Source organism: Zalophus californianus, chromosome 13 (genome assembly GCF_009762305.2).
Source record: "Zalophus californianus isolate mZalCal1 chromosome 13, mZalCal1.pri.v2, whole genome shotgun sequence".
Lineage (NCBI taxonomy): Eukaryota > Metazoa > Chordata > Mammalia > Carnivora > Otariidae > Zalophus > Zalophus californianus.
This window is the reverse complement of record NC_045607.1, coordinates 9,857,422-9,884,672: the sequence shown is the minus strand read 5'-3', so window position 1 is coordinate 9,884,672 and position 27,251 is coordinate 9,857,422. Positions and strand designations below refer to the sequence as shown.

The following is a 27,251-nucleotide window of genomic DNA, read 5'->3' as shown; positions in this document are numbered from 1 at the left end:
CCAGGACCCCAGGGTTTGACTCAGGTGCTCCCCAGCCCAGAGGAGTAACTCCCAAGGTGCGGTGGGTGCAGAGGTTTGGGGGCCACCTTGCTTCTAGAACTTTCCTAATTTACAGCCTTCGCCAGCCCTTTTCTCCAATGCACATCAGCTAAATCCTTAAAAGAGTCAAGGGCTTGAAGAATGCTAAAAATTTAATGTACGTTAAAAGGATATTAAATTCTAAACTAAAATTTACATGGAAATATGACATTAAAATATTTTTAGCTTTCAGGAAACTAGGGGCTGGAATGCTATAATACAGATGAATTTTATCATTTTAAAAAGAATTAGCCTCACAGTATTTCTTATGTATTCATAGTAACGAATGCATAAAGATGGGAGCCCTGCCTGGAGCTCCTCCCCAGAGGCAGGCAGGGGTGGTGAGAGGGGGGCCTATAGGCCGCTTCCCTGGGGGGCTGGGGCTGCCCCCTGAGGCCCAAAGTCCTGCTGGCAGGGAAGGACTTGGCCAGTGTGTTCCTGGCGACTATGTGCCTGGGCACGCTTGTCTCCATGGCTACCCAGCCTCTGTTGTGCATCAGGCCTGTGACATTATCTTATTGATGCCTCACTCAACTCACTGCCATAGGGCTCCCTCCAGTAGGTGGCCCAGCTCAGGAGCAGTGTCCCGCTTCTGAATTGGGGGCGGGGGTGCCTCAGGGACACATAGAGCTGGGATCCCAGCCGCCTTTCCCCCAGCCCACCCCTGCTCCAGGCCTCGTTACAGAGCAGAGAGCCAGAGGGCCTCCTCTGCCCCCACGCTGTGGCCCTGTGACCCAGCAAGTAACTGTCCACAAAGGCCTATTCCGCCAGAGGATGTGGTCAAGGGAAGGCCCAGCACTTGTGGGCTGTTCTCTCCTTGTCACAGCCTGGGGGGCACTGACTGGGGATAGTCATCCTAGGCAGCCCAGAGTGGGAGCTGAGGGCAGCACCCGCCCAAGCCGGGCCCCTGACCCCTCACCACTGAGATGGGCTCTCTTACTTTCCCCATTTTACAGATGGGGAAACTGAGGCTCCTTAATCAAGGGGTCAGAGTTCCTACCTGGGGCTTTGACTTCAAGCCGTGGCTGTGTCCTGGAGGAGGCCCCTGGGCCCCTGGGGGTGGCAACAGCCGAGAGGCCCAGCAGGTAGCTGAGCGCATCCTCAGCCCCGGCTAGGACAGAGTGGGGAGCGTGGCTCAGCCTGGCAGCCAGCTCTGGTCCCCGGAGGAATCCTGGCCAGGGCAGGGCCTGGCGCGGGCGGAAATGACCACTCGCTGCCTGGCGGGCGCCTCCCCGCCACCGCACCTCCGGGAGGTCACTCATTGGCAGTTAAAAATCTATTGTGACTTGTCAGAAAAATGAATAAATGGGCACATTATTTTTTCATTCCAGACCTCAGCATCTGTTTGTCTAATCAGGAAGGAGAGTGGGGAAGTCGCAAGGGCCGCCTTGCACGTTTCATGTAAGTTTTCCTCTGTCAGAGGAGTTTAAATGGGTAATGAACAGGCTGTGGTGATTTGAAATATAATCCCATTACGCTGACGAGATTACAGGGCTTCGAGACTTCACAAATCACTCTTAGGGCTTTTATAGCCAACACCACCCTGTTGGGACTTTGCATTTAAGCAGAGGTGTTTGGTGGGAACAGAACATGACAGGCTTAACTCTTTCCTCCTCCTGGGCCGCTTTCCCAACAGCAGGGCCCTCCCAGGGGGGCCTTGGTGGCGCCTGCAGGATCTGGGGCATGTGGGCCGCATGGGCCACCGTGGGCCCCCAGCGGAGGCCGGCTGGGCGGCGGGGGGGGGGGTGCGGGGGGCGGCAGGTGGGCGGTGGGAAAGCCGACTCTGCCACCTCCCCACTGCAGGGCCTCCGGTGAGGGACTGTGCGTACTCCGCCGGGTACCTCCTGTGGAGGATGAGATTAGGTGGGTGTGAGGATGGATGGCCGGGGCCATCATGCCGGTCCCTCGTCAGCCCTGCTGGTGAGGGCCCGTGGCAGCTTCTTGCCGTATTCCTGCACATTGTGTCACCTTCCCCTCGGGGAGCTCGGGGAGCTCCGGGACACCAGGGACCCCTCCAGGCCTCCAGGTCCATGCGGGCCCCCACAGAGCCTCCATGGCATTCACTCTGGTGTGGCCTGGGGGTCACCTGCCCACCTCCCTGGCCTCACCAGACTGTGAGCATCTTGACCGCTACGTCAGAACTTCGCCCCCCCCGCCCCCCCCCGTGCCTCTGAGGTTTTGCAACCTGACCTGGGGAACAGGAACCCTGAAAGCAGCTGGTGGGTTTCCGGGGACACGACAGGGGTGGGGATAAGCTTCTTAGCCCAGGAAGAGAAGACTCTGAGGGATGTCAGTGTGGTCTCCAAGCAGCTGATGGGGTTTCTGGGGCAGTGGGGACACTGGTCCTGGGGCCCAGGTAGGAGGGTTAGGAGGCAGTTGGCGCTCAGGGTGGAAAGAGGGATCTGACATGCAGAGGCTGAGGTGCGTTGGGTGGGTTCTGGGGTGGCCACCGGTGCAGGTAGCCCAGGGTGACCAAATGGGCCAACAAGGAAAAGCACTAACCCAAATGGCAGTGAGTGCCCCATTGCTAGAGGTGTGCAAGCAGAGGCTCCAAGACTCCGGGAGAGAACATGCACTTGCTGCCCCCAGAGAGGAGGAGGGACTAAGCAGCCTCACAGTATTTCTTAGAATTCTTGCTCAGAAGCAGGGAAGCTCCTGCAAGTTTTGGTGCACAGAAACCCCTGGAAGGAAGGTTGGGCTCACTGTGATGGAGACATTTAAGACATTCTCTAGAAAGGCCTGCAGAGGTCCCGTCCTCTGGAGGAGACTGAGGCCCCATGGAGTTGCTGGCTGCGGCGGTCAGAGCGCGGCTGTGGGCTCAGAGTCCCGGTGAGACCCTTCCAGGCCCCAAGCCCTCACCTCTGGAATGCAGGCAATGACAGGACCTGCCACGCGTTGGCCGGCGGGGGGGGGGGGGGGGGGGGGGGGGGAGGGGGGGAGGTACGCAGGCTCACACTTACTTGTAAGGGGGCCGGCATGCAGCCCGCCTGGCGTGCTGGCGGCCCTCAGACCATGGGGGGGCGCTCCTCAGCGGCCAGCCGAGGCCTGCGGAGCCCTGGTGGGGACTTAGCACGTCGGGGTGGGAGCCAGGTCAGGAGATGCTGCTGGAGAGCCGCAGTGGGTTCTGAGGGTCATCCGTTTACCTCGGGATGCTGAGCTCCTGCTTGGTGAAGTCTGTCCTCGAGGAGCTCATGGTCTTATCTTAAAATCCAGGTTGGGGGTGGTGAGAGAGGGGCCGAGGAAAAGCTGAAATTCAGAAGTCCTGATATTCGGTTGATCCGGGAGGTTTCACGGTGTTCCCTTTAAATTCTTCCTTCGGGTGGACAGATGAGCTTTCCGTAACTGCCGGCGTGCTGTATGTCACGACAATGGTGTCGGTTTTGTACTTGAGGGAGGTGAAGCTTTGAGTGTCGCCCCTGAGTGAAGAGGGTCATCCTGTCTTGGTCAGTGTCTAAGGAGGCCCACGGTGCACTTCAGGGACCTTCGGTACCACGAGAACTGGCAGCAAATGCCACTACCCTGAGCGATTCTCTGAGACTCGCGAGTCAGGGTAACGTACTCAAGAGTTCAAAGCAATACACAGAAGATGGTATTCATCTGACTTTTATTTTAATATTTTAATATTGAATATGCCACAAGATTTAGTGACCAAATTAGTCATTTACATTTTTCCAAGATATCTAAATATAAAATTGCTAAAAATTCAAATACAGAGAGATAGCAAGCTACAAATAATATTTCTTTCGTTTCTGGGGTGGGCGGGAATGGAAGGCGTTAGAAAAGGATGCTTCTGTTGGCTGAACAAAGATCAGAATGAAAGGGGAATTCATTAAAATGCCCCCAGTGCAAAGAAACACACTCGACTTTGAGATGCTGTTTTCGGCACATCTCTTCCTGTACAACAATTTAAAAAATTGTTTGAAATGCAGGTCCTCGGTGAAACGTCTGGTCCTCAACCCCGGCCAGAGACAGCGCGAAAGGACGTCACCCTGGGAGGGACCCTGGAGAGGCTGGTGAGGACCGCAGAGGCATCTGGTGTGGCCAGAGGCGTGGTGTCGGCGGGTGCTCGACCCCCCGCCCGCCCGAGCAGTCGGAGCCCGCAGGAGCAGGCTCCTGTCGGGCCCGCCGCCTCTGCTCCCCCTCGCCCCCAACACAGGGAGAAATTGCGGCTTCCTGCCTGCTCAGACAAGGAGGCAGGCACTGCGTGGAGAGGAAGAAGGGGAGCGGAGGCCCTTCTGAGTCAGTAGAGCAGAGATTCTGCCAATTCCAGGAAAACTCCACCTGCAGGACTAATGGCTGGCTGAAACACACCCTTGTTATTGAAGAAATGGAAAAGCCCACTTCTGGCCGGGAGCTCAGCGTGACCTGAAGACCAGCCATCACCCCACTCTCCCAGCGCCCCCGTGCTTGGCCCACAGTCCTGCGTCTCTGGACCCAAGAGGTGCCAGGACGAGCTGAGGAGAGGTGGTTTCTGAAGGGGTGAGCCTGGGACACACACCACCAGGCCCCCCATCCTAACTTTAGGAAGATACTATCCTCAAAGCAATGCACTCATTTAAACAAATGGCATAGTTAAAACTATTGACTAAGCCCTAAACATTTCTTCTGAGAAATCGAGCCATAGCTTTTCCAATCTGCCTGTTCAATATGGGAACAGGTTTTAAAGAGAATGACATGATCAGTCCTCTGCCCCAAAGAACGGCCCATCATACCAACCACGATAAAGAGTACACCTGTTTATTAAAAGCAAAAAAAAGAAAAAAGAAATGTACATCTTTGTTCTTTGTTTGTTTTAAGAAATTTGATCAAATTGCAAGGAAATGTCTGGGCATGGCTATGTACATCCTCAGGCAGGGCCGCCGGGCAGTGAAGATGGCTGGGCGTGTCGTCTGTGTCGTCGGGCCCCCTGGCACTGCTCATCAAAGCCACTGCCACTCAGGCTTCGGTCCCGTGGAGATGTCCCCAGCTCCATTCCCCCAAGAGCCCCCCAGCCTTGTGTCTGTGAGCCAGGGGTGGCCTGTCCCCGAGGACTGCAGGACTTGGGGTGGGCTCTAGGGCCACCTGACCCTGGCAGGCAGGCTCTGAGCTATGGTGACAGATTGGGGCTGGAGGCCAGTGTCATTGCTGCCCTGATTTCTTCTCCTTCTGGAAGCTGAAGCTTGTACGTCTGTTCAGTTTTCTTTGTTTTTGAGCGAAATAGTCAGCCCGGGCAGTGCTTGCTCGTGATTCCAGGATGTAGTTAACCTAGAAAGCAAGAGGACACAGCCCGGTCACTCGGCAGCCACTCTGTTTGCTCAGGGCAAAGAAGGGAAGGGCCCTGACCCAGGCTGGGAGCCCCAGGGCCAGCTGCTCTCTTGTGCGTGGAGCTGAGTCATCACAGCAACCTGGCAGGCCGGGACGGAGCCCACTTTACGACAGGATAAAGGAGGCCTGGAGAGGACCAGTGGTTGGTCCGGGCCTTTCAGTCCTATGGGGGGTTGGGGGGAGCTTTCTGGATTCCACAGCCTGTGTCCCTTCCTTAGCACATGCTGCCTCTCAGAAGGCCATGCGCCAGGCTTCCTGGTTCTGCTCCTTACCTGCTGTGCAAGCCTAGGCCTGCACGTAACTCCCCGGAGCCCCCCCACCCTTTCCTTGTCCGAAAGACAAGAGCATGGCAGGGATGAAAAACCAACTGAACCCAAGGCTCTGTTTTCAGCCTCCCCCTGGTAGGTACAGAGCTTCCAACTACGGGGTTTTGTCTCCTGCCCACGGGCACCCTGCCAGCCAGGGTGCATTTGATAAGAAGGAGGCTCAGGAAGAGGGCCGAGCTGACCAGGATCACCCGGAGGTCAGGGTCAAAGCCAGGAGAGGGGCTGTGGAAGTCCCGTGTGAGGCGCGCGCCGCCGGGCCGCCCCAGGGCAGTACCTGCCACGTCGGAGCCTGGCTCCGGGCTCGGTTCGAGGGACAGAGGGAAAAGTAAGACTCGTTCCCTGCTCCGAAGAGCTCACTGCCTAGTGGGTATCCAACAGCAGGACACGTGTGACACCAGCGACAGAAGGAGCAGGAAAAAAGGGGGTAACTACCGGGGACGTACCGTGGGGCAGGGAAATCTTGCCGAGGATGTGCGAGCTGGGTTTTGAGAGATAAATAGGAGTTTGGGGTGTACCAAGGGCAGGGGAGAAGCAGCACGTATGCCAGCGCAGCCGTGATGGCAGCCGGGCTGGGGCGGGCGTAGGTGGGTGGGTGTCTGGGGAACTTAACTGCTTCGCGCCCAGTCCAGGTGGGGTGGGCAGAGCCAGGGAAGGGCAGTGGTGCTGGGATGGGACTGGGCCCCAGTGCGGAGGCTGAACCCCTGGCCGGATGGCATGGACGCAGCAGTGCTGCTGGAGTGCTTTTCAAGGACTAACTCACGTAACCTTCACAACAGCCTATGAGACAGATGCCACTATCATCCCATTGTGCAGACGAGAAAATCAAGGCACAGAATGGTAATGTCCTTTTACTCAAGGCCACAGAGCTAGTAAGTGCCTGGGCCAGGATCCCCCTTGATTGGCACACCTGTAGCTCCCCAGGCCCCTGGCCTCCCCAGAAGTGCTCCCACCCCTTTTCCCCCTCAGATATTGATCCTCCCTCTGCTCCTGCTGCCAGCCTCTGGCTGGGGCTTTTCGTGAGCGAACCACCTTTTCTCTTTGCTCTCAAATATCTGTAAGTTATGACCAGAAGCCCAAACACTTTTGACTACAGAGAACTGCCACCACCTCTGATTCTCCTCTGAGGGTCGCGTGCCCACGCCCCGAGTGGGAGCAGCCCCCGCTGCCTCCGAGAAAGAAGCTGAGGGTGTGCAGGGGAGGCAGGCGGGATGGCGGGCCTCCCGTGGGCCGAGGCTCCAACACTGTGTCCTCTCCAAACTTTCTGCTCTGATAGTCACCAGCAGCAGGCGTTAAAGGCTGGTGTGTGAGTACAGAAGGCCTGACGTGCTTGGCCCACTGCCTCGCCGAGTTACCAGCTGAGAGCAATAAATCATGAGGACCGCGGGGCCGGGCTGACGATTTGGGACACTACGGACAATGTATGGAAATCAGAGGTTTTATCATTCTTAATAAGAGCCATCTTTGGATTATATTGTTTGCACACTCAGCCAACCTAGTGTTTTCAGTGTATTTTTGGCACATATAACTTGACGAAAGCATTTAAAAATGATCCTTAACTAGCCAACTATCTCCTAAATTTATTATCTTCAGTGCTTTGTGATAATCACATAGATAATTTTAATGGAAGATTAATGTAATAATCAAAAGATAAAAACGCCCTTTGGTCTGCCATTAGCTGGTTAATATGCTGTGGCTTAAAACTTGCACAATTTTATGCACTATAGAGTGTTTCACTTTCAATGCATTTTACAGCTTAAGGCATAAAAATATAGGGAGTTTTCATGGTCAATAAAGCCACAGCCTCCATCACTCGATCACAAGAAGAACCCAATTTGAAGAGACCAATGATTCCTCTGAGATTCATCTCAAAACCTGCAGAATTAGGGACCACACATGGCTTAGCTCAATGATGGCTCGGGGTGGAAGGGACTCCTCAGGGCTGGGGTTGGAGCTGAGGCTCCACCCTCGCACACTCCGCAGCCGTGGGCCTCTGTCTCCTCATCTACAGAATGGGGAAAATAGTGTCTACACTCTGCAGGGCAATAGCGAAGACTGAATAGTTAAGTAAGATGTCTTGTATGCAGTTGGTGTTCAATAAATGGGAGACATACATAACAGTTTCTTGGACATCGGCCTCTGGCCCTTATCTTCTCCTTCAGTTTCCATCCAAGGCTCTCGTTTTACGTCAAACTGAATTCTAGAACCGTCACATGCATCACTTGTGTCTAAGACCCACTCCTGGAAGAGCCTCTGGTGGAAACATTTTGGCCAAACTCTGGGACACAGGGCTGGGGCCTCAGTCACTTGGTATTGGTGCAAAGCTCAGACACTGTGGGGATGGCAGAGAAGGCTAAGTATTTAAATTGCTATAAAAATCAGAGACAGAAAAAGTGAAATTTAATCTTCCATCAGGATCATGACCATTAGCTCTCTAAGTAAATCACGCCTGGGCACGCTGTGACTCTCCTGGAGTCTTGAGCATGATGCAATATTTCTACAAACATTTTCATATGAAAACAGTCATTTCAGGGGAGGCGACAGGCCTCAGGGATTTTGCAGAAAAGCATCTGCTTCGAGGGAGCATTTGGTCCTGTAAAATGATTTCTCTGCACTTGCTCTTGCAGAGCCTCATACTGAAGTCATAAACCTGTGTTTCTGTCATCAATCTGCCGTTGTGAAAATTATTTTGATGTCAAACACAGGATTATAATTTTACTAGAATCCTTCTGAAGTCTTGAATATTTTAATGCTGGCTATAAAAAAAGGCCAGCCCCTGATGGGGTAATGGAATATTTCTTTACCTGGTCCCCGAACACTGAACAAGTTCCCTGTGCTGTCTGGTGACAATCTGGCAAGTAACCCTTAGTTCGCTGGTTCCAAGCACTGCAGGCGGGCGCTGTGTCCTACCGCCTGCTCCAAGGTGCGCTCTGGTCCCAACTGTCCCCCAGCAGCTCTATCCTTTTTTCTTTTTTTTTTTTTTTAGATTTTATTTATTTATCTGACAGAGAGAGACACAGCGAGAGAGGGAACACAAGCAGGGGGAGTGGGAGAGGGAGAAGCAGGCCTCCCGCGGAGCAGGGAGCCCGACGCGGGGCTCGATCCCAGGACCCCGGGATCACGACCTGAGCCCCCCAGGCGCCCAGCTTTATCCTTTTCATTTTCATCTACTACTTTTGGAAAGTAGGCTACTTTTGTAGGCTACTTTTGTAGCCATGAGGACTTGACCTCCAAATGTATCTGCAAAACAATGCCGTTTGGTTGAAACCTCTCATTCAACTCCTCAAGGGTGCACACATGCAGGGGGTTAGGAGCACAAATTCTGGAAGCTGCCAAACCTGGGGTCAGGTCCCCAGTTCTGTCAGTCATGGTCCTGGCTAAGTTTCTCTGTTTCTGGGCCTCAGTTTTCATCTAGGAAATGGGAAGGATTTTCCATTACTGTCTCGCAGAACCATGAAGGTTCTGCGGAAGGAGGTGTAAAGTGTAGTCGCAATCCCTGCACTCTGCAATCCCTCAGTACGGCTTAGCTACTTTTTAAAAAATTTTATTTTATTTTATTTATTTTAGAGAAAGCTGAAGAGAGAACACGAGCAGGTGGAGGGGCAGACAGAGAGGGAGAAAGAGAATCCTAAGCAGACTCCACGCTGAGCAAGGAGCCCGATGTGGGGCTTGATCCCAGTACCCCGAGACCATGACCTGAGCTGAAATCAAGACTTGGACACTTAACCAACTGAGCCACCCAGGCGCCCCCAGCTTAGCTACTTCCATCATTATTACTTGATGGCTTTTACTCTCAAGAGGAGAATGAATACTCATCTAGGTAGGTTTACGTTACCACATTTGATCTGTGTTCTAGCAGCCCTTTGCTGGGGCGGGGCAGTGCACCTGCTACGATCTCCATTTTATAGGCAGAGACACCGAGGCCCTGAGGTGATGTGACGAGCCAGAATCACACGGCTACAGGTGGGGAGCCCTCTGCCTGCAAGTCGTGCTCTGCCGCAACAAGCAGCTCAGTGTTTCTATCTGTTCCGTCTACATAAGATTCGGCTGGAAGAAAGGACTCTTGAAACCACTCGTCCAGGGTGCCTTGGAGTGCGGTGCAGAGACCAACAGCCTGGGCAGCACCGGCGAACTTCTTAGAGATGCTCAGTCTCGGGCCCTACCCCAGGCCTCCCAAACCAGCAAGGCCCCCGGGCAGCCTTTCTCAGCCTGTCCCCACTTTGCAAGGCTCTTGTGTGACCTGGCCTCTCCACCCTGCTCCGCTTCAGCCACACGTGCCCGCTCCGCCTCTCCATCCCTTCACAGGCTGCTCTCCGACTGAGATGCTTTTTCTCGCTGCTCGCCTGGTCAAATCTGTGCTTTGCATCCATCCTTCAGGGTTCAGCTCTCCCTGAGCCCCACCACCCCCTACCCTGGTCAGTTTACCTTTTTCACATCCACATGGCACCTTTGTGACTGTTTAACAATCTCTTTGTAGTTTAATGTTACCGTCTGTCTCCTCTGACAGAGGAAGAGCTTTCTGGCGGCAGGGCCTGGGTCTGTCACTGCAACATCCCAAGGACTCGCCCGGCACACACGGGAGGTGCTCAGTGAGTGCTGCTGAGCTATGGCAACATACGATTGTAGCATAGAGGTGAGTATGTTTAGAACAGGTTGCTAAAATTATCTTGACTACACTAAGCGTCTTTTCCCAATAACAACAATCTCCTCTGAGTCCACTCCAGGAGCCTCAAGGAGCTCCTGACAATGAATGGGAGGAAGGACGCGGTGCATGAAAAGGATAAATAGACGAAGAACCCGGATGACTGGGTTAGGGAGGAAGCTGAAGGCGTCCACTTTGTCTGAAGCGGGAGAAGGGCGGCTGACCTGTGGTGTGGCCCTGGGTACGGATGCTCCCCACCTGGGTGACCAGGAGGCCGCTTGTCCTCTGCAAACTGGGCCCAGGAGCCTTGTCCAGTGCTGGGAGGAAGGGGGCTGCCTCCAGCCTGAGACGTGGCTGTGTAGAAGGCGGCCCTGCACACCCGGTGCCCGGCCTGGGGAGGAACACTCACCTTGAGCACGATTTCATTGACAGTAGCAGCGTCAGATTCAAAGTAGAGGTGTTTATAGTCGTGATTGCTTAGATACGTGAGTTTAAATATTGCGTGACCTGGAGAGAGACAAAGAGAGAAAAGGCAGTGTTGAGGGGGTTCTGGTGAGTTCCCCTTGGAAAGGCGACCCCATTTTCTCCCCGTGGCATTCCAGTTCAAGCGAGAGCAACTGGACGCGGGAAGGCCAACTGTTTCTGGGGGCAGGTCATTTTTCTCATCACAGGCCGAGGAGAAAATGGACAGGAAGACAAACAAACAAAATCAAATGGCTAGTTAGGTCTCATTCCACCAAGTGTGTTCAGGGCAACAGCACATTAGGACGGCTTTACAGAACTACTTCTAGACAACGAGTACATGGAAGCGGTGGTATCTTTAAGGCAGAAGGCCAATTAACTCCATATTATTACTCTAAAAATAAAATAACTGTGCTTAAAGCCAAATAAATGAGCAACAGGAAGGACAAAGGCTGCTGGTAGTGCTCTCTCGGGGCTTCTCCATAGCCCTGGCTACTGCAGGGCTGGGGAGTCCTGGCCTCATGACCCTGCCTGGAAGCTGCTCCTGGGCCTCCAGTCATTTCTACCCAAGGAGGATGGCACCTCACACAGCTGTCCGACCTCAGGGGGTCAGATTCTCTCAATACACGAATGTCTCCCAGAACCAAATTCTTTCAGGCCCCTTTCCCACCACCTTCCGAATAACCTTGTCATTTCTGGGACTGCTTTGTGCCTCACCCCTCTCGCTTCATCTCACTCCCATGCACAGGCAGGCCCGTGGCACTGCACACTCCCACCAGCCTAGGCCTGGCATGTCCTCTCTTGCTAAACTGTCTGGAAAAGGGCTGCCGATCCTGGGTGACTCAGCTCACCTGGTGCCTCCTTGGGCGAGGCTTCATAGGTATACTTCTAGGCGCCCTTCTCAGGCAGCCTCCTGTACCATACGTGGCCGGTCAGAGAAACCTGCTTACTAGATCGTGACGCCTGCAGACAGGTGCCATGTGCCTGTCCTTTGGGCCAGACATGCCAGATTCCCTCTTCTAAGCAGACACGGATGCCAGCCTGTCTCAGTCCCAAGGGAAGCCCTCCCCGGCCCATCAGCACATGCTGCCCTTGAGTTATGGGAGACTCTGTGGCCCTCCAAGAAAGTCCTCTTTCTCCTTAAGCTATTTTGAAGTTGGTTTCCATTACTGGCAACCAAATGAGCAATGCTTCCGAGAGACACGTAGTCAGTGCTCAGCAGTTCCCAGACTGGGGAGCAGCTGGTGACATCCTCCTGCAGACAGCCTTAGAAACAACCTTCCCTAGTCTGCTCTGTAGACCTCAGGGCTGGTGAGATTAAGCATATCCTTTCTAATAGGCCTTCTCATCCATTTTCCTTTTAATTGAAGCAGCACTGGTCATAGTTATTAATTAATAATATATCACCCATATTACTGTAAGTTCACCTCTTTCCCGGAGAAATCTTCTTGGGGACTTTATTTACAGTAGCTAATTCTTCAGATCTCCAAAAATAAACTGATATATGTTGTACATTTGTGGCCAGAAAAGTTGAGCTGCTGGTATTTTATCCTGGAAACATCATTATGATATACTAATGTGACTATAAATCCTATATTGAAAAAATTAGCTAATAATTTCTGAAAAACCTCACTTTCAGTCACTTGACAAATTTAGCCTGATTCTAAATAGTGGTACTAAAATGTCAGAATTCTTAGCCAGAGGCTAATCATCCTTTTAATATGTAAATTACTTGTTTCTGATAAGAAAGTGAATCTCACATAAATAGACTGGTATGTACGTGCATGTGTTCATTTTCACAGGACCATTTTGGAAGAGTAGAGTCTTGGTGGTGAGCTCACTGTGTAGAAGGACAATGCATTTATCTGTTGGCCATGCTGTGACCAAGCAGAGACATCCATGAAGGTCACAGGGCCGTGAAGGACAGAGACACGCCCTCCAGGAGGCCTTACTGCGGACACGACAGACACAGACACCAGGGCCTGGGGCTAAAAAGGACCAGAAGGTCTCAGGGAGGCCCGTTGACCTGAAGCTTCAGGGTTCGCTGACCACTCTGATAAGGGATCTCATGGACTGTCTATACCACCTGCTCCCACTTGTCACTGACAAAACCAAACCAAACCTCAGGATGCTAGACCCTGTTTTGCCCAGACAACTGAGATGCTATTAAAAACCTTTTCTGCACTCTTTAGGTAGAGCCAAATCTATACGTAGCATGTGTGATATGCAGTTTGCACTGGCCTGGGAGCCTCTGGAAACCCTAACACTGTCCTCTTGGGATCACACTGCCTGTGGAGTATACCGGCGGCGGCGGGCTTATAGAGGGGAGGCCTGCAGCTCATCTGCACCACAGTCACATGAAAAACAAAAAGAAAACATCCCAAGTCAAGTCTCCTGAAAGCCTGCATATTTGGGCCAGGTGACATCTGTATTTTCCTGCGTGTGTTCCGTGTCTGTCCCTGGTGCTCATTCCAGAGCCCCAAGGAAGAGTGAAGCTCAAAGGAATGATGAAGAGTCTGCCACTTACCATCTCTCTGAAGCCTCTGATTTATTTGTCCTTTCCAGGGAAAGCATTCACGTCACAGAGAGACAAGAGCTCTGAGAATGTTATCTGCAGGACTTGTACTTTGGTGATGATTACAGAGCCACAGATGTTAGTAACTGGGATGAGGTGTGGTGAGACAGTGACAGCACAGAGCCCTTTCATACACTGTGGGAGAAATTTCAAGGGACAGCTCTGGTGCATAAGCTCAGCTTAAAATCAGCAGCCACGGTTTCACTCATACTGGAGCCATGGGACATGGGACCGACTCAGTCCAACAGAGTTTTTGCTGTGAGGACTTTGCACCCACTCCAGGGATCCGTTTTGCTTGGTGGCCAGAAGGGAAGTTTTACTCCGTTCAGGCCCCGCCAGCAGCACAGGCTTATGCAAGGGCCAGAGGAATGAACAGAGGTGAGAAGAGTGAGCGCCAAGAGGGTGCTAAGTGCAGGTTGCTGCACGGAGACTGCAGGTGGAGGCGGATGGCCCAGGCAGGGAAGGGAGAGCAGACATAGTTTCTTGGAGGAGCTGACACTGGGGCAGTCTTAAAGGAGGATGGGGAGTGAGCTGGGTAAGGGTAGGGGTGGAGAAGAATGCAGCAGGGCCGGGACAATGTTCAGGGGCAGGAGGCAGCAGGTGTCTGGGGAGATCGGAGCAGACAGTCACATGCAGTGGGCGGGCAGGGGGTGACACGCGGCGGGGCACGAAGGCGTGGGTATGCCGGAGTCACCAGCTGAGGGAGCCACTAGTGGGTCGGAAAGCTGGGCAATAAAGTAAATGGTCAAACTGTGCTTTTGGGGGTTCCCCCTGGCTCCCCAGGGCCAGGAGGCAGGGAGATCCGCCGCCACAGTTGCCCCGGTAGGAGTGTATGCAGTTTTGAGCTGGACAGAGGCAAAAAGGAGGCTGAGAAAGGGACTGACTTGAGAACGGAGGAGAAGAAAACGTTGGCAGGACTTGGGGACTGTTTTATGACAGAATAACAGTTAATAAGCAGGATTCACACTTGTGTAATTTCACCTAGTCCCAAACCCATATATTAAGGAGTAACAAGTTAGTTGACCTCTTGCTGGAAACAAATCTATCAATAAACATGAGTCATTGGACTCATTAGGACGGCTTTACAGAACTACTTCTAGACAACGAGTACCTGGAAGAGGTGGTATCTTTAAGGCATGCTACATGCTACATGGTAAACTTCCACCAGAGGAGGAAGCAGGGAAGAAGGAACCACTGGTATTTCAACACCGACTGAACAGGCTAAAAACAGATTAAGAAAAGTCTGTTATCAAACACTTTATCCGCCTTAGGCACCTCCCGGCTCACCTTTGGTAAGGGAGGAAGAGGGGGCAAATGACCTCCCCAGCTGCAGCCTACCAGGGCATCTGTCCTGGGATGTTAGAAGGAATCTGGGCTGGGCAGGTTATCCTTGAAAATTCAGAGAACGTCAGTTTTCATGGGGATGGGGAAGCCAGAGGGGCAAAGTGTCTTTGTAAAAATGCCAGTTGAGAAAAAAGTATGTATCAGGATGATTGAAAAGAAAATGCAAAATCTAATATTCCAAGTAGTCTGAATTATTTTGCTTGTATTTTAAATTCTACTTGGAAACTAAGGCATGACAAGGGCCTGGGAGGCAGAGGGGAAGAGTGTAAGCTCTGGACTCAGGCTGAGGATGAAATTCCAGCTCCGCTGTGTTCCTGCGGCGGGACCTGAACAAGACACTGTCCCTGCAGGCACCCAGGTTTGCCCTCAGGCATCTCCCACAGCACCCAGATATAGTGGGGCTCAATGGTGGTGGCAATCATTCTTACAACTGTGATGGAACAGATATTCAAACAGAAAATCCTCATGATTTTGGAGATTTTGTTTTTAATTGGGCCGCCTTTGAGCAGATTTGCTTTTAGTGTTGTAGGAATAAAATGCAATATAATGGGGCATAAAATGGGCATCTAAGCACTGGTCACAGGCTCAGGGCAGACACCGCAACTATACATTTGCTTCTGAATACTGAAATGGAAATCTGGATATGTAAAAATGTATTTACACTACATATTCATTTCCTTCTTTCTCTTTTAAGATTTTTATTAATTTGTCAGACAGAGTGAGTGAGAGAGAGCGCACAAGCAGGGGGAGCGGCAGGCAGGGGGAGAAATAGGCTCCCTGCTGAGCAGGGAGCCCAGTGCGGGGCTCGATCCGAGGACCCTGGGATAATGACACGAGCCGAAGCCAGATTGAGCCACCTAGGCACCCCTGGGCTTTTTTTTTTTTTTTTTTCTTTAGTTAACATTTTACCATAGCCCTTTCCATGTTGCTACACAGTCTCTACAACCATGTTTTTCAACGGGTGCATTCTTTTGCAACAAGTTAACAAGTGGATATGTGCCAAGGTTCATGCTCTCATGGGCATTTGAGGTATTTATAAAATCGCCAGTATTATCAATAAAGCTATGAAAGACATCTTTGAGGATTTGGATTATTTCTCAATTCCTTTATATCAGGCATGGATGCCTTTTTTAAAAAAATTTTAAGAGGAGAATTCTAATTTTACTGAGAAGGAAACACTTCTTTTTTAAAAAAATTGTGGTAAAAATTACTATTCAAGCATTAAGTTTAAGTGGAAACTTAAATTATATAAAGTGTGTTTACAATGTTCTACAACCACAACCACTATCCATTTCCAGTTTTCCATCATCCCAAATAGACATTCTGTACTCACTAAACAGCACCGTCCCTTTTTCCCTTCTCTCAGCTGCTGGTAAACTCTATTTTACTTTCCGTATCTATGAGCTTGCCTATTCTAGGTGACAAATATCAGTGGAATCATACGGGTATTTGTCCTTTTGTGTCTGGCTTATTTCATTTAGCATGGTTTTCAAGGTTCATCCATGCTGTGGACCATGTATCAGAATTTCATTCAAGGCTGAATAATATTCCAGTTTATGTATCTACCACATTTTGTTTATCCACTCACCTGGAGGTGGACAGACATTTAAGTTGTTTCTACCTTTTGGGTCTTGGGAACAGTGATGCCATGTCTATTTGAGCCTCTGCTTTCCGATCTTCTGGGCATATACACAGAAGTGGAACTGGCCAACCATATGGCAATTCTATGTTTAACTTTCTGAGCCAAACTGTTTTGTGCACTGGCCGCACTGTTTCACCTTCCCACTAGGATTCCATGAGGGTTCTGATTTCTCCACATCGTCACATTTATTTTTTTCCTTTTTCTTTAATAACAGCCATCCTAATGGGTATGAAACAGTATCTCGGTGTGGGGTTTTGATTTCCCTAATGACTAATGATGTTGAACATCTTTTCATAAGTTTATTGGCCATTTGTATATCTTCTTTGGAGAAATGTCTATTCAAGTCCTTAGCCCACTTTTGAATTGGGTTGTTTTTGAGGAAACTGAGTTTTAAGGCATTTGTAATTTGTGTTTGTATTGTCCAAGATTCTAAGTGGCAGAAGTAGCACTCAAACTCTATGGGGCGGGTTCCCAATCCCTTGCTGTCTTTATATTTTCTAAAGGCCTCCTTGCAAATCAGTGTATCTTAGCCAAAATTCATTCTCCCTGCCAAGGTGGACTCAAACAAAGAAGGAAAACAAACATTTATAAACTGTAACAGCTACTACAGATTGGATACATTTTAAAACTGGGTTTCCAGGGTCTGATCTCCTCTGGTTCCTCTGGCCTGGAAGGAAGTGGAGAGTTCTTATTGGATTTCTTGGGGGAAACAAAGGGGAACACGCGTTCTTTTAGGCAAAGCTGTACCTTTCCATAGACCCTGGAGGAAAGGATGGGCTGGAATTCTCTGGTTTCTAGGCTGAAAACCCCCTCTGGATCCAGCCTCCACCGTAAGCAGCAGTTCTGAGCTGCCTGTAGGAGCTTCAGGTCGATGTAATTCAACTGGCAAAGGCTGGCTGGCTTCCCTAGCACTCCTACAGGGCAGAGGCCTGGGGAACTCTAATGACCTCTTTGACCTTTAGAGCAGGGGCCGAGTCTGACCTACTTACGTTCTGCCTGCATTTTTCAAACCTTCTCTCTCTTACTCTTTGGCTCCTTCCTAAAAACATAATTAAAGCTCTCTGATTATAAAAACTCCCATGGCAATGTGATTCCCCTCCTTCCTCTAATTTATTGAAAACATTCTTGCTAAGGTCACTGCGACCTTTATGTTGAGAGACCCAGTAGATACTTCCCAGCCGTTTGTTTGGCTTCTCAGCTGTATTTGATCCTTCTCCCTGAACTCTTTTCCCTGGATTTCCACCCAACCACAGTTACCTGACCCTTCAGTAGGCGTTTCCAGCCCATCTGCTTCTCATACGTCTGTGACCCTGTCCTTCATCTGTCCCTTAAAAGACAGTCTTCCCAGTGTCCTGTGCTTGACCGTTGTTCCTTCTAACTCTGCATTTCTCCTCTTCCAGGTTTGCCCCTTAGGTTTTAATTACTACTCATGTTGATGATCCTGAAGCAGAAATCAGGCCTAGACCTTTCTCCAGGGTTTCGAGCCGGCCACTGAGGACTGCTGTCATCTTCACATGCCTACCGTGCAGCATTTCCAGAATCGATGTCAACATTTCCTGTTCCAGGCACCCGGTCTCCTAAATGGCGCTCACCTACCCGTCTTCTGCCCCCTTCCATCCTGTGGCCATAGCCTTCACCCAGGTCCCGACCGTCTTGCCTCCTCTCTGGTTTGCCTACTTTTGATCATGACTTCTTCAGACCCAAACATCTACCCACAGGAGTCATACTTCTGTAACACATATCCGGTCACATCACTCCCCTAAACCCCTGCTTGGCTTCTTTTCCTGTTGTCCTCACAATAAAGTCCAAATTTCTTAAGATGATTTTCAAGACACTCGATCAGCAGTTCTCAAACTTTGGTCTCAGACTCGCTTTACATCACAGACATTAATGAGGAGCCCAAAAAGCTTTTGTGTGAATTCTATCAGTATTTGTTGCATTAGAAATTAAAACTGAGAAATTTAAAAAATATTTAGTTCATTAAAAATAACAACAAGCCCATTAATATAATGTATTTTTTTAAAATGGAAAAACCCTGGTATTTCCCCAAACAAAAAGTTTAATGAATGGAATTATTTTATATTTTTGAAAATAGCTGGATTATCCTATCTGCTTCTGCATTCTGTCTGTTGTGATATACTGTTTTGGCTGAAGCATATGAAAGAAAGCCAGGCTCACACGATATGTTTTAGGAAAAGGAAGGCATATTATAATATTCGTCTTTGCAAGTATTTTTTTTTGATACTATGTCAAACTTGATACATGGTAGTTTCTTAAAGAGTAGTTGCAATATGGAATCTAAAACCACATTAATAAACGTTGTCGTCTATTACATTAAAATCCATTGGTCTGTCTGGCACTTTTGTTGTTGTTGTTGTTGTTTTGTTTTTGGTCTGGCACTTTGAATGAATCTTTTACTCTTGAATGATTTTTGTAACATCGTGCAGTAGTCTGGAAAATACTGGTTCATGGAGTTATGCAGGTCTTCCAAATGTGGACACATTTCATTAGGCAGAAAGTATCACAAAAAAATCACATTCATTAATACCACCGATCTCATTAGAAAAGTCTTTTAAGCTATGAGAAACCAAGCCCAGTGACAGATACAAGTTTTCCAAAATTCTGTCACCTTAAATCTTGCATTTCATCATTGGTATCAAATATTATCACTTCTTTCCTTGAAGTGAAGGGCTTCCCTCCTTCATTTTCAGGAAAATGTCTGCTAAGTACTCAGATTGGAATAACCATGGGTTTGTCTGCTTCTTTCAAGTAAAAGTGTTCTGTGAAATAAATGGCTAGTTCAGCTTGCAACCCAAACAACCGTATGAGTGCTTTTCCTTGAGACAAGTATTCCACTCTCATATGCAGCAGAAATGCTTATGTGTACTTCAGGAAATGAACTAAGAACAATGGTTTATGGAGTCTTTTGATTCTTCGATTCATGTGCAAGCTGTTCTGACAAAATATCATATGGCATTTCAGTAATCAAGTACTGTTTGAGTTTTACCCTTTAGCTTTTAGAGAGGTAGACAGACAAGAAACAAGTTTTGTATCTGGACATTCTTCCACAGTTTGTGACAAAAAGTCTGAGTTTCCAAGTACCCTTGGGAGGCTAAATTACAACACATGAAACCCCATCTATCCAGAATCTTTAGAGCAGACAGCTAGTGTTAGCTTTGTGCAAAAAAAAGCCTTTTTTAATTTTAAGCATTAACATTTCACATTACAAAATTTCCTCCTGGATTAGAGTATAAGGAAAATAAAATTACTGTGTTATGTTCATCTTTATAGGTACGGAATATTACGATTTCCTTGGGGTTGCAAAAGGCTCTCTGTCTTGCCACAAAATAGTTCTATGCTGCCGTACTACTCTGCTGAGTTCTTGGATTGCTTTTTAATAGTTTTTGTTTTGGTCAACTCTTGTAAATTTTTACTTCCCATTGTCTTTATTGTCATTCTTTCTCTCCCTCTTCTAATTTTCCACATTTAATATCCTTTAGGATGAAAAACCAGAAAATCAAGCATGGTTGAAATTTGTTAAAAAAGACGACTTTATAGAGTCTGAGTTGGGGCATGGGATACTCTGTTTAAGTGCCTTGGCTTCGTGTCAGTGGCAGAGAGAATATAAACCTCTTACCATTTATACAATTGACCATTGAACAACATGGGTTTGAACTGTGTGGGTTCACTCATTACTAGAGTTTTTTCATTAGGTATATAAACTTATGGTATCAACAAATACAGTACAGTATCATAAATGTATTTTCACAAGTAATCCTTATGATTTTCTTAAAATTTTCTTTTCTCTAGCTTACTTTATTGTAGAATACAGTATATAACGTAATACATATGATGTACAAAACATGTTGATCTACTGTTTATGTTACCAGTAAGGCTTCTGGTCAACTACCTGCTATTAGTTAAGTTTTGGGGGAGTCAAAAGCTATACACAGATTTTTGACTATGTGGGGGTCAGTGCCCCTAATGCCCCATGTTGTTCAACTTTGGACAAGTTATGTAACTTCTTTGAGTCCCAGTTTCCTCAGTACTTTAAAATAGGAATAAACTTGGCCTCATAGCATTGTTGCTAGGATAAAATCAACAATTCTAGAATTCTATAATAAATGCATATAAAACCTCACAGAGCTGTTGTAAAAATTAAATAGTGCATATAAAGCATGTGGGACACTGACTGGTATATGGTAGGTTCCCTTTGTCTTTTTACTTCCACTCTCTAAGACAAGCAAACCTTTCCTGAAAAGGACCATATAGTAAATAAAATAGGCTTTGCAGGCCAAGAGCAGAATTAAGGACATTTCATAGATACTTATGAGAGAAAAAAAATTTCCAAATTTCTTATTGCCAAAATTTGAAATTTAACAGTCAAATGCATTTTTTGGCGGGTGTAATACAGGTCTACTAAAGAGAAGGATAGAATTTTTTCCAGGTGGTAGATAACTTTGCTTAAATGGAATTCACAGTTAGTGCTCCCTATCATCAAATCAATTGCAAATGTTCACCTATAAAAACCATTCTTAGCTCACAGGTGGTAGGCTAGATTTACCTTTGGGCCATAGTTTGCCAATCCCTGTTCAGAGGCCTCTCTTGCTTATTTCCTTTTCCTTGGTTCATTCTGTGCAGTTGCTAATAATGACATTTTGAGTGCTCCTTGTGTAGATCTGGGTTTCTATCTGGCATTTCCGCCCCCTCCAGCCTTTAACCTTTCTTGTAGTGAAGGCTTAATGGCAATACATTCTTTCATCTTTTGAGTGTCTGAAAATGTCTTTATTTCACTTTCATTTCTTTTTTTTTTTTCACTTTCATTTCTGAAGGACATTTTCATGGAATATAGAATTCTAGATTGGCAGATTTTCTTTTAGCACTTTAAGAGATGTCACTCCATTGTCTTCTGGATTGCATTATTTCTGATAAGAAGTCAGCAATCATTCTTATCTTGGTTTCCCTGGCTGTTTTATTTTTTATTTTTATTTTTTTAAGATTTATTTGAGAGAGAGCAAGAGAGAACAAGTAGGGGGGAGGGGCAGAGGGAGAAGCAGACTCCCTGCAAAGCCGGGAGCCCAATGTGGGGCTCGATCCCAGGACCCTGAGATCATGGTTTGAGCTGAAGGCAGACACTTATCTGACTGAGCCACCCAGGTGTCCCCCCCTTTTTTTAAAGATTTATTTATTTGAGAGAGACAGAGACAGTGAGTACGAACAGGAGGAGGGGCAGAAGGAGAGAATCTCAAGCAGCCTCCCCATGGAGCATGGAGCCAGATGTGGGGCTCAATCTCACAACCTTGAAATCATGACCTGAGCGAAAATTAAGAGTCAGACGCTTAACCAACTGAGCCATCAGGTGCCCCTCTCTGGCTGTTCTTAAGAATTTTTCTTTATCACTGGTTTTCAGCAATTTCATTATGATGGGTGTCTTGATGCGGTTTTCTCTGTATTTATCCTGTTTGGCCTTCAGTGGTCTTCCAAAATTGGTGGACTGGTGTTCTAAATCAAATCTGGAATAGTTTTCTCCTCCATCCCTGAGACTAAATTACTTGTATGTTAGAACACTTGATATTGGGGCACCTGGGTTGGCTCAGTCATTAAGCGTCTGCCTTTGGCTCAGGTCATGATCTCAGAGACCTGGGATTGAGCCCTGCGTCGGGCTTCCTGCTCCACAGGAAGCCTGCTTCTCCCTCTCCCACTCCCCCTGCTTGTGTTCCCCTCTCGCTGTGTAGCTCTCTGTCAAATAAATAAATAAAATCTTTAAAAAGAACACTTGATATTATTCCAGTCTGTTCTTCTCATCGATTTTTTTGTCTCTGTGCTTCAGTCTGAATAGTTTTATTATCCTGTCTTAAAGTTTACTGATTGTGATAGGCTGATTCTGAAGTAGTCCCCAGTGATCCTGTCTGCTGCTTTTCATACTCTGTGTCATCTCCTTGTCTTGTGTGTGGCCTAGACCTAATGACTTTTTTTTTTTTTAAAGATTTATTTATTTATTTGAGAGAGAGAGTGAGCTCAAGCGGGGTGGGGAGGGGCAGAGGGTGCAGGAGAAGCAGACTCCCCACTGAGCAGGGAGCCTGACATGGGGGCTTGATCCCAGGACCCCGGGATCATGACCTGAGCTAAGGGCAGATGCTTAACTGACTGAACCACCCAGGTGTCCCTCGTGACTTACTTCTGATGAATAAAATTCAGTAAAAGTGTATTTCTAAGCCATTTCTAAGGTTAGGTTATAAATGACAGTGACTTCTTCCTTGCTAATACTCTTTTACTCTTGGTTATTTTGTTGAAGCCAGCTGCCATCTTGTGAGCTCACCTATGGAGAGGGCTGTGTGGCAAGGAACTGCAGGTGTTCACAAAGAAATGAACTCTGCCAGCAACTACTCAGTGAGCTTGGAAGCAGATCCTACCCCAACTGGATCTTGAGAGGATTGTGGCCCTGACTGCAACCTCAGGAGACCCTCAGCGAGAGGACCCAGCTAAGACGTGCTAGATTCCTGACCACAATACTGTGAAGTAGTAAATGTTAATTGTTGTTTTAAGCCACCAAGTTTTGGGGCAATTTGTTATATGGCAATAGGTAACTAACACACTGACCTTTTAAACTGATTTCCTAATCTGGTCACATCAGTGTTGATTCAGGTATTGTATTTCTCAGCTCTAAAATTTTCATTTGGGTCTTTTTTAGTCGTTTCCATTTCTCTTCTTTTTGAGTTCTTGTTTTCCTTTAAATCTTTAAACACATTTATAATAACTATTTTAAAAGTACTTATCTGCTAATTCTGTTTTTCTCATACTTACAGGACACATTTTCCTGGTTCTTTGCATATCTGGTAATTTCTTATTGAATGCTGGACACTACAGACATTACATCATGGGTTGTTTGCATTCTGTCATCATCCTTTAGAGAATATTGGGCTTTATTCTAACAGCCAGTTAATTTACTTGTGGGTCATTCTGATCCTTTTAGGACTCCTTTTTTTTTTTTTAAGATTTTTTTTTTTTACTTATTCATTTGAGAGAGAGAGAGCAAGTGAGAGAAAAAACAGTGGGGAGGGTCAGAGGGAGGGAAAAGCAGACTCTCTCGCTGAGCAGGGTGCTGGACATGGGGCTCAATCCCAGGACCTTGGGATCATGACCTGAGCTGAAGGCAGACGCCTAACCAACTAGGCCAACCAAGCGCCCCTTTTCAGGACTTTTTTTTTTTTTAAGATTTTATTTATTTTTTGACAGAGAAAGAGACAGTGAGAGAGGGAACACAAGCAGGGGGAGTGGGAGAGGGAGAAGCAGGCTTCCCGCAGGGCAGGGAGCCCGATGCGGGGCTCGATCCCAGGACCCTGGGATCATGACCTGAGCCGAAGGTGGACACGCTTAATGACTGAGCCACCCTGGCGCCCCTTTAGGACTCCTTTTAAAGGTCTATTCGGCAATCACTATATTGTACACCTGAAACTAATATAACACTGTATGTTAACCAACTGGAATTAAAGTAAAAACTTTAAAAAAAAAAGGCTTTATTAGGCAAGGATTAGAGCAGTTATTAATCTAGGGCTAGTTTAACCTTACTCCTAAGATACGGCCTTTGTGGAGTCACTGCTACATGCCCCGGAAGCTCCCCTCTGGTTGGCCAGAACTCCAGATTACAGCACCCTTGTAGTTGTGCTTTGACCACACTTGTGAGGTCCCACTGTAGGCATGCACAGCTTAGTATACAACGGAAGATTTGAGAGCCTCTTTCTGGAGGTTTTTCTCAGTGTAGCTCCCACCTCTCACACTTAATTTATTGTACATTTCAGCTTCCTCCAACTCTGATTTCTGTCTCTGAGCTTGCTGAGCCTGCTACACTCTCCTTGGGAAACTCTGAAGAAAGCTGAAGTGATAGTAAGTCTCACCTCATTTCTTTCCCTTCTCTCAGGGCTCACGTCCTGTGCTGCCTGATTTCCAGTGTCTGAGAACAGTTTCTTATATTTTGGACAGTTTTCCAGTCATTTATGATAGAAGGGCTAATCTGGTAGCAGTTAGCCTGTCCTGGAAGTTGCCTATGGGAATCTTGTAAGCAGCACACACTTTGATTTTAATGAAAGAATGGCTTACTTTTTTCATGTCTGTGAGAAGAACTTAAAGTCTAAGCACCCCATTTATTTATTATGAAAACACAATTTGGAGCTTGGCAGGAGGCAAGGGAAACAGATTTTTCCTATCATTTATCCAGCTGCGAAATCTTTCACAGTTTTTCAGTAGGGAACAGTCTCTGCCCTCACCCTCTTCTCAATTAGGATCTCGTCCAATGTTAAAATCAGGAAAGAAAAAATTTGAAGAAATGGTAATCAAAATCTAGGAAAATATCAATGTATGCAAATTTTCCATTATACCTGTTTTGTTATTACAGGTCCATAATGCCCAAGTCAACAATTAAGTGAAAGCTTAATAGCAAAAAAAAAAAAAAAAAAAAAGGCTTTTTCCAGGAGGAAAAGAAGCTGATACCCCAAAATGTTTTCTACTCTAACAAATATCAACATTCCAACTGACACAAACATATTCTTTGTTCATTAGTAAGTCCTAGGGAAAAACGAAGAAGGTCTACAGAGAAGATAATGAAAACCCACTGAGAATCTCAGCACCAGACAATTTTCCTCAGGAACATAGACATTAGACATTCTTACATGTTATGTAGTTAGCAAACATGCCCCCCAACAACTCCTATGAGCAACTGTAGTGTGTGATAATGAATATGGGAGATGTGTTGTTCTTATCTGTCTGGGGCTCAGAGTAGAATCTCCTGCCTCCTAAATTCAGAGTGTTGACCTTCCCGAGACCACGCACTGTACTGAAATACCTCTTTTCCACGAACTACAGAGACAAGCACACTGGTCCCATCTATCATATGCTGAGGGCAAACAGCAATAGTAGGTTAAGAACAAGATGTTGGGTTTGCCTTTTCACTACAATCTTGAGAAGTTCTCCACTGTACCTCTATATCCTTTTGTTGAACAGCCACACTTGCTCTTGGCTAATTCCAAATTCTAGAAGCAACTTTCAAATGCTTCAGGTGCCTAGGCAGAGTTAGAGAGTCACTGAGTACTGACTTTAGCCCCTGGACAGAAGCTGCTGGATTTATAAAGGATGTAGCTGGGAGCGTAAATAGGCATGCCTAGTGCAAACATCAGGTGTCAGTTAATAATGACCAGGTCAACGGCACACGTGCTGGGTTGGTTCCCACCGGCTGAGTTCTCAGGGGCCTGGCCAATGTTATCCAGCCCCAGAGAACTATTCCCTGAAATACAGTGATGGCCTATTTAACAGCAGATCACAGCTTGAGGTTACTGGAAACCAAACTGGGTCAGAGAACCTAAGAATACAGCCTGGCAGTAGATGATGCATGCTGGCCCCAAGCTCAGAGTTTTCCCCCACCTTTATTCTGTGGCACACTCCGGGTCTTTCCCTCCCACACACTTGGAAAAATTGAGGTGGTCCCCCTGGTTGCCCAAACCCATCTCCCCGGCAGCTCCCTTGTTTTGGAAGGAGATGATAAATAAATCAAAATGCACTAAGCAGCACTTCCACAGGCACTCGCCTCCTTCACTGAACGTGCACCTCATCAATCACACTATTGTCTGCTTGAAAGGCGAGCCTTGTAAATGTCATATCCACTCAGGCCCAAGGAGAGGCGCATCCAAATGCAGCAAGGAGTTTTAATTGGATAGTGTAATTAAACTAAAAAACCCCAGCAGACTCCCTTTGACAGGATAGATGAAGACCCCTTTTAATAGGGCTAGGAAACATATCTGTTAAAAGGATGAGGCACTGCCTGCTCCTGATTGTGCTCCAGAGTACTCTTATGAAAAGGCAATTCAATAACTGGGGCATTTAATATGTTAGAGTCCACTGTGTTCTGTAATCTAGCAGGACTTACCGTATTTGATCTGGAACTTATGAAGTAAGTCCTTGTCAGAGAATAAAAGCACTACATAGCTTGTCCACCTGATGTTTGGAGTACCTGCCACCTGATGTTTGGAGTACCTGGACCTCCTGGGAATCATCCGAGCCTAAGGATGGGCTGTGGTCTTCCTGGTTACAGGCCCATGTGAGTATAAATGCATGTGCCTTACTTACTGGGGCCTACGGTACATGGTATGGTTGTGGATGTAGCAACCAAGAGCTACAGCCCCTGGATGATCCACCCATCACCCAGGGGCTGTAGCTCTTTCATCCAGGGGTGGCTAACGTCATCCTCATTTCTTTTTTATTCTCACGAACATCTACTAAAGGATATGACAAAATTCTTGGGTATCTCCTCTTTTAGGAACTGGAATGCCTGTCACATCAGTGTGTGTGCGCGTGTTCTCTGCTAGAACTACTACCCCCATCAAATAGGAAAAAAAGAAATCAGGTGATCAGAGGATTCAAACATGGATTGCGGTGTGCCCAAGTCAATTTTAGTAACAAAACCTGAGTCCTTCTGCCACTCTCCCTACTCTTCTTTGTTGGGACAGGGAGTGAGGGATGCACACAAAGGCACATTCAAAGACACACACACACACACACACACACACACGCACACACACTAATGGCCTGCAGCCCCACAAGGAAGGTAAGAGAATTAGTGGGAACACAGGAAGAGGTTCATATCTGCCCGGGGCTGTCTTACAAGTAGACCATAACAGTCCCCTTCAGATGGAATGCTAGTGCCCCAAGGACAAGGTCAGGGAACTCAGCATCTGGGTGGATCAAGACAGCCTCTGAGCTGGGGCTGAGGTGGGATACACACAGAAGATTTCAGACTTCCCTATCTGTAGCTTTCCAGAAACAGCGAGACACTTTGCTTTATATACAAAAACGTCAAAGTCAGTTTGCCTGGGCCCTCAGACTGATTTTTCT

The 27,251-nt window shown here is 47.7% G+C and overlaps 1 protein-coding gene across 7 annotated transcripts in view; it reads right to left on the bottom strand.

Annotated features, from left to right (window-relative positions):
• Positions 1–4,801: 4,801 nt before the first annotated feature.
• MAPKAP1 (MAPK associated protein 1) overlaps positions 4,802–27,251 on the bottom strand; it is a 233,063-nt gene continuing 210,613 nt past the window's right edge. For 3 of the 7 annotated variants that reach the window (XM_027616126.2, XM_027616125.2, XM_027616127.2), the window contains 2 exons: positions 10,757–10,854; positions 5,171–5,322 (listed from right to left, as the gene is read on the bottom strand). In XM_027616126.2, the coding sequence (XP_027471927.1) occupies positions 5,197–5,322; positions 10,757–10,854 (224 nt within the window). In that variant the 3' untranslated portion in view covers positions 5,171–5,196. Of the gene's footprint in view, positions 5,323–10,756; positions 10,855–27,251 lie in introns of all 7 variants that reach the window. The other 4 variants (XM_027616128.2, XM_027616131.2, XM_027616132.2 and 1 more) reach the window with 3 other exon arrangements.